This window comes from Ostrea edulis, chromosome 1 (assembly GCF_947568905.1).
Source record: "Ostrea edulis chromosome 1, xbOstEdul1.1, whole genome shotgun sequence".
NCBI classification, from domain to species: Eukaryota; Metazoa; Mollusca; class Bivalvia; order Ostreida; family Ostreidae; genus Ostrea; species Ostrea edulis.
The window spans coordinates 64,841,227-64,859,419 of NC_079164.1; the positions used below are offsets into that span (position 1 = coordinate 64,841,227).

Consider the following 18,193-nt stretch of genomic DNA (forward strand, 5'->3'; position numbering starts at 1 on the left):
AACTATCTGAATTCTTTCTTAATAAAACTATTTTAGATGTAAAAGTTATGCGGTACCAATTTTTATGCACTAGATGCGCATTTCGACAAATAATGTCTCTTCAGTGATGCTCAAGCCGAAATTTTGGAAATTCGAAATGACAAAAAACTTGTCAGAGCTAAAAGAAAACCTAGAGTGCCAAAACAAACTGGAGCCAAATTCGTCCAAGGATCGGAGCTATGCATGAGGGAGATATCATCCTTAATTGTGAAATGAATTTCTAAATTTTAACACTGCAATTAAATATACATCCGTATTTTCAAGCTAGTAACGAAGTACTTAGCTACTGGGCTGTAGAGACCCTCGGGGACTAACAGTCCACCAACAGAGGCCTCGACCCAGGGGTCATAATATAAAAGATATCAAATGTAACATGTAGTCTAGAGTGTACAATGTACGTCCAAGTCACAAGTGCCCAGTCTAGTCCAGCAATGACTTTCCTTCACAACCACCTTCACAACTGGTGATTTAATAAGTGAGCAATTCACTTTGAAATCAAAATACTGGAAAAAGTACCCGTAAATAGCACAAAGCTAACATTTACAAGAAAAATATATTCTTAAAATATTTTACTAGCAGTTAAATATGCAAAGTTCATCACAAATTTGATAAAAAGAATACAATAAAATCATGTATGTTACCATAATCAGCACATAGTACAAGCAAATGAACTACGAGTAGTCCCAAAAAGTAACCGTAACTGGTTCCCTATAATTAACGATGCAATTTGTTTGCTTTAGTAAAATGTCGTTGGATCAGAAGCTGTAAATAGATTGGAAATCGAGTGAGTTTTGTACATGAAATTCTATTTGCATTAGTTAAATGTTTCCCCTAAAATACGTGGCAGTTTCCATGTAGTGATACAATTTGTTTTGAAGTATGTAGATGATTCATGAAGTTGACATCTTTAGTTTTCCTGAGAAGGAAGGAATTCTGGATGACTGAGCGTCGATTTGCCTCGTGAGATTGGAAGATTTTTTTCAAGTTCGTGTAGCATTCAAAATACACTAATTAGCTGGTTATCTAAAGGCGGAAAGAAGAAACTCCGAACGATAGCTTTATGATCAAGACACAAGGAGCATATCTCATTCTCCCTCCAACTACTTATTTACCCTTGTTTCACTTTTTCCGATCATCTTCCGTTTTAAATACACAAAAATGAACTGTCATTTATTTCCAAAATGAACATCAATTTGGTAACCAAAGAACATCATATCCCCAACTTGTATTTTTTGCAAGATCCAGTGGGGTCATATTGATACTGACAGAAAATGGCTTAAATTTTCTTTTCGTCATGAATTCAATTATTTCGTTTGCTGTTTTCTGTCCACTATGAAATTCCCATTCCATAATAAATGCAGAGACATTTACTTTATCGAAAAACTTGGATGAATTTTGAAGGGCTCTAGCCTCAAATCCTTCTATATCCATTTTCAAAAATACTTTCTGAAAATGTCGAATCACTGGTAGGTCTAATAAATCATCCATTGTAATTGTATTCACCTTTCCATATGTACCTTTTGCTCGACCTAACTTAAGTTTTTTTATATGACTTGCTTCTACATCAACAAATGTTCCACCCATGTTGTTTTCATCAACACCTAGGTTAACTGTAGTATGTCCATTTGTAATAGCGTTATGAACTAAATGCACATTGTTTTGCAGACTTCCCTCCATTATTGATGCACAGATATGTTGGAGATTACGATCCAGAGCCTCAACGGCTAACACCCGTCTCCCGGCTTTAGCTGCACTCAATGTGTACACACCTAGACAAATCATAAAGAAATCCAATGAAATATGAATCTAATTTTGTTGCGACATGTGACTGTTTCTTTTTGCTTCATTTCATATGACATAGTGTTTAGCACTTTAGACATTCAGAAAATATGAGACGTTGAGAGAAATACACAAATAAACAACATGGATAAATGTAAAGAAAACTGAAAGGTTTATTTTAAAAATATTTGATTTTTTGCTTTGTCAACAATATGCAGAAATTCTAATATTCAATATTCAAGTAACCATAGCCATCTTTAATGTAAACGACAAACTATTCCAACAGTCTTACCAATGTTTGCGCCAATATCAATAAGTTGCAAGGAATGGTCCTCTTTCATCATCTTAAAGATAATCTGAGATTTCTCCGATTCGAATGAACCCCTGTCTTGCAAGGACGAGGATACCCATATGTCTTTAGATCTTTCATACACAAAGATTGGTGTGACACCAAAGTCTGTTTTCAGGGAGGCTCTTGGAAAATTAAAGCAAGCAGCACACACGTCAGCGTTCTTAACCCACTTATCATTACTAAAACTATAGACTGATTTCACTAATTTTTGCTTTCTTTCCCGACATGAAATAAACTCCTTATTTCGAAGTGCACTTGCGTTAATGTTTATTACGGGTATATGGTCCACGAAAACATCAGCATTCTTTTCAACTAATCCGTAACTTGTCTTATGATGATAATAGTACAGATAGCAGCAGCCAATAAATAGCACCGCGATCAAACTAATTAAGGAACGATGCCTTCGCCCAAATATTATCATTTTAAAGTCTTCGCTGTGATCTAAAACAAAAACAAAATAGTCATAATTACTATAGAATGCCAAACGTTCCAACATTTGATCTTTCTCATTTGTATTGTATATTCTTTTTATTTGTATTGTATATTTTTCATTTGTATTCTAATTTTCCATTTGTGTTGTATATTTTTTTCACTTGTCCCGTGGGAATCAGGGTCAGAAGAATTTCTAAGTACTCCTTTCTTGTCGTAAGAGGCGACTATATGGGGAGTTCCTTCATATAAAACCGAAAAACCAAGGTCCTGTATCACATCAGATGTCGCACGATAAAGATCTGGACATCCCTTCTCAACGGCCGTAAGCGCCGAGCATAGGCCTAAATTTTGCAGCCCTTCACCGGCAATGCTGACGTCTCCATATGAGTGAAAAATTCTCGAGAGGGACGTTAAACAATATACAATCGATCAACTAATCATTTGTACTTTATATTTTCCATTTGTATTGTATAATTTTTCATTTGTATTATATATCAGTCACCCGAGTAAATTCATATGACCTATTACAATTTGTCAGCATCCGTCATCGTCCGTTGTGGTTTTAAAACAATTAACTTATTGATAACTACCATTCAAATCATTTTCAAATTTGGTATGAAACATATATGGAACAAGGGGGGTCTGAATTGTAAATGTCAGCACTCCTGGGGCAAAAATTGATCAAGTTCAAAAACCATTCTCTACTACCGCATATCTGTAATACAAATTAAATGCACAGTGATGTAGAGCAGGAATGCCTTAACTAGAATTGTACATTTCATGATCACCGGCGTAGAGGTTCCGACTCCAGGGCGAGGCCCAACTTGATAAACAGTGTATATGTGTAAAATATTTTTTGAAAACATCATAAATCCTATTGATATTAAATGGAAACTGAATGGATATTTAAAAGGAGCAGATAGTCCTTTACAAAAATTGTAAAGTTCATGATCCAGGGTGTAGGGGTTTTGGCTCCTGTGTGGGGCCAACATTATAATAGGGATTATTGTCTTTATCATTTGAAAGACTTCTTTAATTTTGTTGAAACGGTCGGTATAAAACTAATGTTACATATATATAACTTGATAGATATAATGTCTATTTCATTGACTGGGAATCTGAAATTCATATATACATATATATATATATATATATATATATATATATATCTTCAAAAAATCATTTTTAAAAACACATGAGAGGTTGAACTGCAACACTTTATGCGCTTCATGAAATATGCGCCATAAAGCATCGCCGTTCATACCCGCACGTAAATATATTTTCAAAATTCAAATTTATTTCTTAAGCAAATTCTACTGAACATCATTCGATCCCTCGTTTGTCAATCTCGCATTTATCTAATCCTGGAAATAGGGACCAGTTAGACATGTGGTTGAGCATCTGGAATTATCAATTCGTTCTTTCCAAGATGAAAGCTAACTCTTGACCGATGAAATCCGTCACAACAAATCAAAATAAGCGATCCCTCGGATACAATACAAATGAATATACATTGTATTACAATACCAATCAAACATATAGAATACAAATGCAAAATTATACAATACAATTGGAAAAATAAAATACAAATGACAAATCATACAATATAAGTGGAAATTATACAATACAAATGAAAATCTGTACAGTACAAATGAAAAAGGTCAAATATTACAACACCTGACATGCCATAATTTACCTCTATCCATTTTAATTGTTTCAGTGTACCAAAAATAGAACTTTTTGTATCTTCGTTTTTCGGTCTTACGTGATGTACATATTTACACTCTAATTAATCTTGAAACGCATTTCAGCTTACGAGAACATGACTAAATAATAATAATAATATGGAAAATCGCTCTTTATTTCTCTCTCCATTGATATATAAAATCATTTTGTTCTAGTGGACAGTCAATTACTTCACTTGCATGATATACTAATATTTACTTTAGTGTTTAGCTATTGGTCAAATACCAGAAGTGAAGCTTGGAGTCCCTTCACTTTCTGCCTGTCTATTTGTCGTCTGATTTTTTTTTATATTTCATTTACACTCTACATATGAGACAATACATGCTACAGCTTGCGCTGGATATCAAGTTTTCTCAAAGAAAAACATCGCTTCTGTTGCGAGAAAAGTGGTAAAAAGCCAGAAGATCCTGTGCAATTACTTGTCCATTCCTCTATCAATCTGTCTATCGCTAGGAAATCTTTCAAAATGTTATCTATATTCTTTTTCTTTTCTTTTTTTTTACCTGATTTCATTTAAAATTTCCATAAGTTGAAAAACGCGGCCTCCTGAAGTATACAGGTTTTGTCCGATTATAGTGACGTAGTGTCCTCCTCAATGATCTACTGTACGAAATCAATGTATTTACATTAAGAAATTCAAGCAGATGAAAGGTGAAGATAACGAACAGTGATCAATCACGTAACTCTTATAAGGAATACAAATGTAAGAGATTGGACAAACACGGACCCCTGGATATATCAGAGGTTCCGATTCTATGAACAAGAGCAGATAACAAAGAGTGATGATTCTTTATCTTCTATAAAGAATACAAAATTAAGGGTAGAACAATCGCGGACCCCTGGACACACCAGAGGTGAGACAGGTGTTGTCTTGGAGAAGTAAGCACTCCATGTTGACTGACCATACCCGATGTGAGCCAATTTTAAAAACGAAGTAATCTGTAGTCAAAATAGCCATGAAAGGCGAAGATAACTAACAGTGAGCCCTATATCGGGATCAGGTAAACGGAGTCATCCGTAATCAAAATCAGTGTGCCAAGAACGGCCTAACAATCGACATGAAACACGTCAGACAGCATTTGACCAAATGAGAGGGTGTATTGGCAAACTAGATCGATATAACGACCATAGAATTTGCGAAATGTTGATTGGAAACGAGACTGTTGGAACCCCTGCACCATCAACTTGTTTTTCAATAGCCTGCTTCGATTTAAAAACTGACCATTCGCAGAACAAGCTCTTGCATATCGAATCAGTTGAGAGATGTAAACACCACATGCAGGTGATAATAAAATATTGCTACATGAATGAAAACAAAAAACAGAAGGGAATGGGGCGTCTATATCCGCCATTGCTATTAACACACAATAATATAAATGCATGTTAATATCATTTTCTGTCATTTTAGATCAAAACCAGAGTGTTTCATTTTATTAGAATTGAGCCAATCAGAGCATTTCCTGTGAAAAGAGGAAAAATCACACCCCTAAGTAATGATTCTCAACTGCAAAAAACACACGTGTTATATCTAGCTAACGTGTGCAAAAATACTCATTGTGCTCAATCCCTCGTCGGCTTTTTCTTCTTCCATTATCCATTACCATGCATATTTGAGGTCAAATGAGGTTGAAATGTTACTTAGCATATTGCTTAGCAGGTTGCATAAAACTTCTTAACTAAAAAATACATAAGTACCGTATAAGTTTTACATTATGACCCCTGGGTCGAGCCTCTGCTAGTGGACTGTTAGTCCCCGAGGGTCTCTACAGCCCAGTAGCTAAGTATTTCGTTACTAGCTTGAAAATACGGATGTATATTTAATTGCTGTTATAAAATTTAGAAATTCATTTCACAATTAAGGATTATCTCCCTCATGCAAAGCTCTTATCCTTGGACGAATTTGGCTCCACTTTTTTGGCACGCTGTTTTTGGCTATATTTAGCTCTAAAACTTCATAGTTATTTCGGATTTCAAACATTTCGATTGAGCATCACTGAAGAGACATTATTTGTCGAAATGCGCATCTGTTGCATAAAAATTGGTACCGTAAAAGTTTTACATGTATATAAATCTCGATTAGGTCAATCGTCATCACTGACAGCTGTGGAATTGCAGACAATGTTTAGATCCACACATAAAGTTATTGAATTTATTAAGGATTTCATTAGAAATGATGTATCATGCATGCCTTTAACTAACATACATAATTATGTGCATGCACGTATAAAAGCTATATGATAACTTTAAAACATTATGCAACTAGCAAAATACAGTTAAATTTTGCGGTAATAATTTTGAACGTCAGATATTGACAATTTAATTGTGTAAACTATTCACTGTACGAAAATGAATACACAGGTACAAACATGTACATTTATTCCAATATCCTTAATATGTGTCAAAGAACTTTTAAATGAGCTAGTCAGACTCGGCAAAACTAAAATTAAAATACACATATTTTCGACTTTACTCAGTCATGTTTTTATATAATTTACAGGCGAGGAAGTAACATTTTTATGCGTTAAAAAAGATCAACTCCACCCCCTGTATTTTGCACAATAGAAATAGATTCATAAGGTTATACTTCATTGATGAACTAAACCTTGAGCCACTCAGGCGACACAGTAAACTGGCATGGCAGTTTCCTACTTGGTCAGTCTATTTTCATACCCCCCAGCTCAATACATAGGCTACATGTGTAATAAAATGTCAACACCGTGCATGCATGGATATAGTGCACGCGTGGACAACAGAAGTAACAAATATGCATACACTTACAGTATGTATATCTATGGTTGTATGTACAGCGTGTATAGTATAAGTGCACATTGCAAATCTTAAATCTTTAGCAAGATGCAACATTATGTGTTATCATTATTGCCACTGAAGTTATTGCTAACTTTATATCTTGCTATTTATAGAAAACTTTTTGGACTCGAGAATTTCGCATAAAAATACTTAAAAAGTTTGACCTACTTTTAATAAAAGTCTTACCTGTTCAAAATGTAGTTTAGTATATGGATTCTTTATGACAGGACCTTGTGATACAATCGTGTTTGATATTATTACCTTGACCAACTTTATAAAAAAAAAAATTACTTAATGAACATTTCCTGAACTACATGTATTTAAGGTGGAGCTTTTATATTTATGACAAGACCTTGGTTTACTATGGTGTTTGACCTTGGCCCGGAAGTCTGACCTACTTCTAATAAAAATTTAACCTATTCAATATATCCTGCACTATCTAAGATGGAGGTTTTATATTTTGTATATAGATGTCTTATGGCAGGGTCATTCATATCATATCACGATCTTTGACCTTCGTCTTATCCAGAACAGCAAGATCATGTTAGTTATATTGGTGTTGAGGCATCTCTGTGTAATGTGAATTCATTTTCAGTTATGTTGTGGTCCTTTGGGGCTAGGTTGGGGCCACGATATGGGGCAAAGCCAAAACTTTGGATTTTGAACTAATTCTCTGTTAAACACGCGTTACCATTAGAGTTCGCTACGCTTGCTATTATTCAAATAACACTCAGGGAATATGTTGAATTTGGTATCAGGACAACTCGCCCCCAAGACAACTCGCCCCTTCATCGGGACAACTCGCCCCTAAGACAACTCGCCCTCAAGCAACTCGCCCCCTCTTCGGGACAACTCGCCCCCATCTCTTGAGATATCTCGCTCCTTCATATCATACATATCATACATGTTTACAATTATTATTTTTGGTCTAAATCCAAGAGGTGTTTTAGCAAAAATTAATGAATTTCTTATAGATAGTATATACATCACAGACAATAAGACGTGTTCACATAAACACCGAACTTCGTGTCTTTTTATGCAAGACGAAAGATTTTAGTGAAAATCCAGTGTTTGGGTTCAGTAAATTCATCATCACTTTTATTTACATATAAAATATATAATTTCAGCGGAAACAAGTTAGCATTTGGTATAGGGAGAGTATTAGCTTGGTCTACAGCTGACGTAGTATAATTATCAATAATCTGCGTCTGTTGTTAAATCTAATTATTTGATTTCCCCAAAGCTGTTATAAATTTACTTCAAACGTTATGAGGTACTCATCATCAGAGTTCTTTGCACTTTGAAATCGCCGCGTAAAAAGAATCACCCCGCGTAAAAAGAATCAGTAAAGCAAAGCCGTTATAAAATTTCTAAAATGGGAATTTTATTATTTTTCAACGGGAATTAGTTGAGAAACACATTAAAAGATAATTACATGTATCAGAATATTCATGCTTCACCTTTACACTTATGTATACTATTATCGATAAAAAAAAAAAAAACTCACCCCCCCCCCCCCCAAATTTTCTCAGTATTGGAGACATTTAATCAATTACCTGAAGATCAGCAAATATAATTTTCCTTGCCAATTGATTTATGAAAAATATAACTTTTTCTGAAATGCAATAATCAAATCTGTATAATTCTATTAGAATTTACCATTCGTGATAAAGTATGAAATAAAAAGACGTATCTTTATAGGGTTAAAGGTGTAGATAACGCACACACACAAAATAAAAATAAAATGTGATAATATATTTATATATAATATTGGGGGAGAGTTGTCTCAAGAGAAGGGGGCGACTTGTCCTGAGAGAGGGCGAGTTGTCCTAAGAGGGGGCGAGTTGTCTTGAGGGCGAGTTGTCCAGATTCTTGAATTTCTATCACAGTGATTTGCGTAGAAATAGATTCTACGCTTTACCAGAGACATATATAGCATGTCCCTGGCCTTGCTTGACAATCTGCATTTTCTTGTACATTTGTACACGTTTTATATCATTGAAGGTCCTTCAGTAGCAGGATAAAAAAAATACTGATTGTTTGAATTGGCCTTTGAACCTGTCATTACAAATTGCTCTAGCAATAACACAAAAATATTTTTCTAGACTGATTTTATTTTAGGCATGTTAAAGGGGGCATTAACTGTAATTTTGTCACCAAAACTTGAATTCAATTAAAAATATATGTTTCAGTAACACACGGGTAAACGCGTTATCGACTATTCGGTTGTTATCGGAAATTCGGTTCAATGATGTAGTATCTTTGGGAAATATAGGGTAAGTTCACACGTGGATTTTATTGATAAAGACACATTCTATGCAGCGGTAATTGTAATACTAAATAGGTATATGGTCATCCTTTCAACAGCTAAAAGCGCACTTTTAAAAGATTAACAGCACCGAAAATAAAAATTTCGTTATGTATTCTGTAAAAATCTATCAAAAATGTGATACTAGAGCAGTAAAGAATTGTATTTATTCAAGAGGGGATATTGATTTGCAATTTTAGATTTAGATACTCCTTCAGAAAATGATAGATCGAAATAAACTTACAGTAAGCGAACAGCAAAGTTGATTAAAAGCATCGGGTGGGATAAAAACGTGTTGTCGGCAATAAAGTAGATGTTATCGGAAACTTTGGTTTTTCAGTATTTATGTTATCGGAAATAAGGTTTCCATCGTGTTTCAAAATACCTTATGCAGCATTAACTAGACTCTAAATTGGTGTTTTAGTGATAGAAAATTCGTGAAACTCTTGTTGTTAAGTGTCCGGAAGGAAGTAAGAGGGATGCGTTGCGTCATCCTCATCTGCTGGATACTGAGTTGATGGATCTAATGGAAATTGAAAAAGTTTTTCTGGTGACAATTTGATTGATATATTGTTTAACGTCCCTCTCGAGAAAGTTTCACTTATATGGAGACGTCACCATTGCAGGTGAAGGGCTGCAAATTTAGGCCTATGGTAGGCGCTTACGGTCTTTGAGCAGGGAGGGATTTTCATCGTGCCACGCCTACTATGACACAGGACCTTGGTTTTTAAAAGCGATCTCATCCGAATGACCGCCCCCCATTTAGTCGCCTCCTACGACAAGCAGGGGGTACTTAGGACCTATTCTAACCCGGATCCCCACGGGCAATTTGTATATGCATGATTAACTGTCGGACAAAATAGTAAGGTAGTGCATGTAAGATATGGGGCATTTTATACTAGGAAGAGGGAGCTTGGACTTATGTCAAGTTATAAAATGATCGGGGAAAAAAAAACTTTTTTCCTAAAACTGTGAATTTTTGAAAACATTTAAAAAATCTAAGCCCTCGTTGAATCCAAATTTTATATTTTGGTTTCAGATACCATGGATGATTTCACGAGCTGTAGCTTCTGGACATGCCATTTCGAATAATAGTAGAACATTATTAGCACAAACATTATGTAATTGTGCGCTTTATAAATGAATAAAATAATGATAATAACATTGTACAGATAATCATCCAAATGATATTATTAAATGCAGACAAAAAGTCATTAATGATTTAACATCTGAAATATTAACGCTATACAATTAGAAAAACGCATAAATTCATAAACTTACCAGAGACAACCAAGCGAAAATACATGTATATGTTATAGAAACCTACTAAAAACTAAACTTTGATGTACTACCTACCAAAGAGCAATGCACATGTAAAAAGTGTTTTATTATGCCAACTCATCGTGTGCATTACGTGCACTGACTTTACAATCGTTATACGATTTTTCACCGTTGTTTTCGACAGCATGGTATAAACATGTATGGTAAATGTTACTGATGAAATGTGAAAATAACGAACAGTGATCAATCTCATAACTCCTATTTAAGCAATATAAAACAGAGAGTTGGGCAAACACGGACCCCTGGATATACCAGAGGTGTGATCAGTTGCCTAGAAGGAGTAGGCATCCCCTGTTGATCAGTCACACCCGCCGTGAGCCCTATATCTTGATCAGGTAAACGGAGTTATCCGTAGTCAAAGTCAGTGTGCCAAGAACAAAGAATATCCTAATCCGTATACTACATGTGCATACACTGTATGATATACATGTACATTAAAATAATATTCAGCATGATGTTAATTTTTTCAAAATGATTGAATGGACATTATGATGCTGATTTAATCATAAACCGGGACTATATAATGCAGTTATTTTAGGCACAAATACCTTAACGACAGTCTCTCTCTCTCTCTCTCTCTCTCTCTCTCTCTCTCTCTCTCTCTCTCATAAATAATGTGTACTCAGTTGCGTACCTGCGGAGTATTCATGTCTCTGTTATAAGGTAAAAATATACAAAACCCCACGTATTTTTTTTTTTATCTGATAGTTTTTTAAAATCTAACTTTATTGTAATTAATATACATAGAAAATAAGCAAAGTCCGATGAAGATATCATACAACTTGTTTATAAAAGCAAAAAACGGGCAATAGCACATTTTCGAGTGTTTATTCTAGATTTTATATAACGTGATCACGTGATTTCAAGATTTGGTTAGCCTTCGATACTTCCGGTAAAATAGCATCTGTTGGGGAAAAAACGAAGGGATCAAAAGCAAGATACTACTGCTCAGGGTGCGGACTCATGGAAGAAGGGAAAGTATGGTTATACGAAAAACATTATATTCTATCCCTTTCTGGCACAGACAAAAGATCCGAAAAGCGTGATTAAAGTTGATAAAACAAAAAGATTACGACCCCTCGAAACATCATAGACTTATACTAGGCCTAGTTATAGACTGAACTCCAAACTTAAACCCCTACCTGACTGTTTGCCTACAACAACTATAAACAGCCTTTGAAGTTGAAAAGTACGAGTTCTTTCGAGTACGAGTTCTTTCAAGCCATCCATCTCGCAGTCACAGTAGCATGAACTGATTTGTAATTTATATTTTACAAATTAATACAATGACTGTTCACTATTCATTCTCATACATGTATACATATATACATTCTGAAAATGTTTATAAAGTTTGCTAAACAAATTATTAAAAAATACAATAAACATAGTGGAACACTGCGAAAAACTCTTAAATACTTTTAGTGTTGGTGGTGCTAGGAAAGGGAGGGGGGATCTCAATTTTATATGCTAGGAAATAGATATTATATTTGGGTAGCAACCTAATGGAGTGTAATATAACTGCTTTCATTTAAAGCTTTATTTAACCTATATGTTTCAGTAATGTTTCGTTTGGTAGGCCTATAAAAATGTTTTCGAAATCAGACCCCCCCCCCTTTTTTTCCCCAAGTGAAGTAGAGACAAATGCGGTGCCGAAGTGCCGCCCCCTTAGTTGCACATTAAAACACTAGTATTGTGTTTAAAAATATTCAGTGCAGCCACAAAATTTATTTTCATTATTCTTTTTCCAGATATCGGAAACTTTGTTTTAGTCGCAATTATATTGGTTTCTCGTCACCACGAAAAATCAAGAAAACAGAAATGGAGGTATAGACAGATAAAAGAATGGAAGAAATGACAGAGCTCTTGGACTTGAAGTCGAAATCCTAGAACCCTGATGTTGTTTGTCCAGAGAGTCGCGTGTACATTCAGTGACGGGAGCGTGAAACGGCATACTGGAGTGTCATTGAATATTTGCACGTCCATTATCGCAATAATAGATTCGAGATCGGTACAAACGATTAGAGAATATTCATGAAAATGTGGGAGCCTCTTTATAAAGTGTATTATAATTTAATGATAGAATGTTGTTATTTATGTTCTATTGAATCGTAATGTACTGGAAAATTGAGCTGTTTTAAGTTTCAAATGCAAACTAGTGCTACTGTAATCTCAAATAAAGTATATTATCTGTCTTCTAATTTGTTTTGAATATTTCTTAGATTAATTATATTTACCCTCTAGGAATACTTTAATATCAGTTGCTTAGATATTATTACCAATCCATGATCAATTCATAACATAACAATGACAGTGGTGATGTTCAAATGTTCATGATGATAATAAAACATAGCCACCAATCAGAGTACAAAAATGCTAGCTTTGAAATATCAAGACAATTTGCAAAATGATCAACAACAGTTACTACAAAAACGAAAGGAATTAATAGCTTTTGGAAAATGAGAAATTACGATAAACAAAAGACAAAAACATGAAAATTCAAATATATATTGATGATTGGATGACATGATACCACAATGGGAATGCTATCTGACATGGTGCGATACTTTTACTTTCTAATTTTGCTTAGCAGTAATATAATCTATTTCTAATATATGACAAAATTGGCACCAAATTTGAAACAACACAAAAACAGGTACAACCTCAGACACAAGTTGTCCTGACTAGTGCACCAGCACCCATACATTGTAAGGATTTGACATCTGCCTCGTTACTGGAATGCAGTCTGATTTAATGGCAACTGTTCTGAGTTATGACATTTGTATACTTTCAATATGGTTTGAAGTGAATAATCTGAACCCATTTTCGCTCTTGTAAGACTGTATACAGAATCCTGTGTGTAAGTCATAATATATTGCAAGTTTGAATGTCTGGCTGAGAATATTGCAACACTTGTTCCATGTGATGAAATTACTATAATTAATCCCGTTTTCTTCGATGTTAATTTAGGATTTTCAACGGGGGTGGGGGTGGGACTAAAGTAAAGTATTAACCAAAATACTCAGCCATTTTGAGTGAGAAATCTGAGTTTTTACTTGCATTATTTTTGAATTAGTGGCTAAAGGAGGGAGGACTGTTGGACCCCCCCCCCCTCTTCCCACTTTAAATCTGTCACTGCATCAAAAGTTCTTCTGGTACTTACTGGGCAATTGGTTCAATATTACTGGATCGAATCACATTTTACCAGACCGAAATTCTATAAACAAATTAAAACACTTTGTTTAATATAATTTTATTCACGACACTGTTCAAGTGATATTACCTCTCTAACTTCAGTCCCACTGCAATCTCGCACGACTCTGTACAAACTAAATTAATTTTTCTACAAAAGAAACAAGACCCCTCGATCCGAAAAAATAGAACTTTTAAGATCTGTCACTTTCCATAAAAAAATCGATTAAAAAAGTTCTCTTCATCATTTTGAAACCGATTGTATCAGTTCACGGGCTTATAGACCCTGCCAAACTTGACGTTTTAAAACCGGAAATGCCTAGGGCTAACCAATTCTGAGGGCGCGTGTAAAATTCGGGTAAAAACGGTGTTCCGACAGTAACTCGAAAATGTGCTATTAATTGCACTTTTTATTAGAAGAGAAGTCTTTATAAATGCCGTATTTTATTTCATATACAACTAATTAAATGGTCAATGCTGAGTAATTCGTGCGATTCTTACTAACCTCTACATTAACATCAACCTAATTACCGATAACCAAAACCGGAGTTTCCGTTAACATTCAAAACAATCAACCGGATTTCCGATAACGAATTAAAATCAAAACTATTGCTTGTAGATTGACAAAACCTGTTTCAACGACACTGACCATATGTTATATTGTCGACAGTAAGTAATGGTTGATAAATTGCAGAAAATGTCGGGTTGCATTTACTTACAATAAAAATTGTAACCAAAATGCCTAACAAAATTGGTAAATTCTACTTTGTAAATTTCCTACTCTTCTACATCAACACTATATAATACATCCGCGCATTTTTCTTGAATTTTAATATTTACGGTTCAACGCAAACCGGTTGTCGTGCCCTAAAAGAACGTCAATCACAATGATTTCAAGCATATAAATTTACCAGTTAGAAACCACTTTCAACCGAATGTCCGATAACAACCGAATAGCTGATAACGCGTTTACCCGTGTGAGTAATAACACTAGTATTTAATTATTTCAAATATTTGTTAACCTCAAAGCAGGCACATTACTATGTAATTTTAGTGATTAAATGATTATTGGCTTGCAAGCCAATAATTCTTCCATACATATTTCATCCCGTGGGAATCCGGATTAGAATAGATCCTCAGTAGTCCTTGCTTGTCGTAACAGGCGAGTAAATGGGGCGGTCGTTCGGATGAGACCGCAAAAAACGAGGTCCCGTTTCACGCAGGTGTGACACGATAAAGATCCCTCCCTGCTCAAAGGTCATTGGCGCCGAGCATGGGGCTAAATTTTGCAGCCTTTCACCGGCAATGGTGACGTCTCCATGTGAGTGAAAGATTTTCGAGAAGGACGGTAAACAATCTACCACCAACCAACCTTACATATTTCTTAACACTAAAAGCGGTTATCTAACGTAGTTTTATTAGGTTTCTCTTGTTTTATGTACAAAATAAATGTGTTTATTGCTCCTTGATATGTATTCCTATGCCATTGTGATATTTTGAGAAAAAATGGTTGTCATCACTTCGCAGATAATGCCTCTTAAACCTGAAGTATAACTGACTATTTATGAAAAATTTGATTACTGTTATAAGGATATAATCTTGTATAATGTCAGTTTGATATTTTGTTAAAATGTTCAAATATTAAATTTCTTACTTTATTCCTAAATAAAATGATTAAACAAATTATTTATTATAGATTTTCAACTGCCACATTGAAGTTTTTCTATTTATCCAATTCACATATATATGAAACAATATACATGTATAACAATTGTACCATTACGATAGGTCCCGTGGGGATCCGGGTTAGAATAGGTTCTCAGTACCCCGTTGCTTGTTGTAAGAGGCGACTAAATGAGGCGGTCCTTCGGATGAGACCGCAAAAACCGAGGTCCCGTGTCACAGCAGGTGTGACACGATAAAGATTCCTCCCTGCTCAATGGCCGTAAGCGCCGAGCATTGGCCTAAATTTTGCAGCCCTTCACCGTCTTCATATGAGTGAAATATTCTCGAGAGACTTTCAACAACATCCAATCAATCAATCAACCATTACGATAGAGGCATAAAGAAAATGATAAACATGTAATGAAAAGAATGGGGTTTTGGGGAGTTTTTTGTTTTTTTTTTGTTTTTTTGTTATTATTATTTTTTTTATAGAAATGCTCAAAATGTATTGTGTTTTGTTTTGTGGATATACTATTACAAACATTTTACTAAATAACATGTGTGGTATCTTCCGTTTTTGGTTGTTTTGTTTTTTTTAATTCGACCCTTGTTTTATGTAGACCCACGTAGCGGATCTGGTTAGAATGAATTTTACCGAAGGACTCTCTTCCAATGAATTGATTAAAATCTAATACTTTCTACTCTACCTGTTTTGTCAACTGTCATGTCTCTACCAATGTACTATATTTTAAGCAAATAAAGTGTATTATATACACACATGTATTGATCTTAGGATGAGGAAAGTGAATTATAAACATCTAAAATGTTTAAATTATCAAAATCTCATGTCCAGGGTGACCACGCAGGACAATTATCTAACATAATAAACTGGTTATGTGCATAAGTCACTAATGATGCAGTTTCTTGTGATAGTTTATTTTACCCTTATTCTTCATATGACCAGTACGGAATACCTGATATTTATTTGACTTCCTAGGCTGCTAATTCTCTGGGGGTTTTATTTGTTCGGCCACATTGTGTACTTTTGTATTCTTTTTGATATTTTTATCAAACATTTTTATTTATTCTCTTTTATTTTTCATATTTCTTTCATTTATCATTTATTATTTTTTTGAAAATATTTTCATTTATCATTTCTTATTTATATCGAATGCACATTATTTTAGGCAAAGGAATGCAAACTTCATTATCATTGTGGTGAACTATATTTGTCGACTATCTTCAGTGCAATTTCACATATCTAGGTTGTTATGAGTATGACTCTGGCCTATCAACCATGTGGAAACTTGTCGACTGATAATTTATTTCACTGCCAAATAGGCCTAAATCAAAATCGATATCCTTAACTCTCATGTAATAAAGATACAAAAGTTTTACCACCAAGAATTAACAAATGATGATAAATACAAAATGATCAAAAGGTCTGAACATCGCATTTATTACCCTTTGTATACAGTACTTACATTTTGATAAAAGTCGGGGATAGGGAGTGGGTTGATGTTCGGTTCCATTTACAATAGCAAAACTTACTGCTATAGTTTCTTTATTGATATTTTTATTTATCAAAATTTAAGATTATATTTCCTTATGTCTATCCAGTGTGTAATTGATGAAATGCAAACATCCAGTAGATAAAAGACTTCTGGAACATTGTTATTGACGACAGCGACAAAGATCGCCATCTTTTTTTTTTTTACTAGTACAGATATATATAACAGTATCGTTAACAGATCCGGGCCACAGCATACAATGGCAATATGTGTTTTGTTTTTCATTTTAATGCGACATATCAGTCTTGATTTAACCATAATGATCTTTTGACGTGATTGCAAAGTAAAGCTATCGACAATATATATTTTTCCGGTTTGGCCAATTCACGATGGCTAATAATTTGATATCAATAGAAAATAAATCTAAATTGACTTTTACATTGTATAACTATAACAAAATTAAGACAGTTATATATTAACACCGACAAATATGTCAAGAAAATTATTCAAACAATAAACTTACCCCAAGATCAATACCGATAATGGATGGAAACACACGAGTCTTATCGCTGTTAGGTACGGCAGTATGGATGACAACATGGGATATAAATACATACATATCCAAATCTCAAAGGTAGCATATTGAAGATGCTACCGTGAGAGCTAGCGCAGCTACACATATGTATGCGCGGATCCAGAATTTATTCCCAGGGAAGTCAGTTTCATCCCATACATTTCTCTGAGAATTTGGATCGAGACTAGGGATTAATCTTAGGCATTTTACATATACAGCTTGACCTGCTTAAAGATAGGCAAATATACTTATTTTCTATAAAACTGAGGGGGTAGTGGGTTCGAAACCTCAATCCCTCTCCTCCTTCATTTGCGCTCCCGATATAACCTCTGCCTATTGGATTAAGATATTAAATTTAAAAGAAAACGGGAAATATATGTAGTGTATTAAAAATCGAGGCCCGCCCGTGCCACGGCTGCGTCATACCAAAGACGTAAACATACATGTAG

General features: G+C 34.5%; 1 protein-coding gene across 3 annotated transcripts; it reads right to left on the minus strand.

Moving 5' to 3' along the window:
• Nucleotides 1–593: 593 nt before the first annotated feature.
• LOC130052224 (uncharacterized) lies at nucleotides 594–17,761 on the minus strand. 3 transcript variants are annotated; one of them, XM_056156642.1, is made up of 4 exons: nucleotides 17,694–17,740; nucleotides 9,850–9,987; nucleotides 2,111–2,611; nucleotides 594–1,808 (listed from the first exon to the last, which is right to left on the minus strand). In XM_056156642.1, exons 3-4 carry the CDS (start codon nucleotides 2,589–2,591, stop codon nucleotides 1,228–1,230), a joined length of 1,062 nt encoding a protein of 353 aa, XP_056012617.1. In that variant the 5' UTR covers nucleotides 2,592–2,611; nucleotides 9,850–9,987; nucleotides 17,694–17,740; the 3' UTR covers nucleotides 594–1,227. The 3 variants fall into 3 exon arrangements, with proteins under 3 accessions (XP_056012617.1, XP_056012612.1, XP_056012608.1); XM_056156637.1 differs by lacking the exon at nucleotides 9,850–9,987 and having other exon boundaries at nucleotides 17,694–17,761; XM_056156633.1 differs by lacking the exons at nucleotides 9,850–9,987; nucleotides 17,694–17,740 and having other exon boundaries at nucleotides 2,111–2,752.
• Nucleotides 17,762–18,193: the final 432 nt, after the last annotated feature.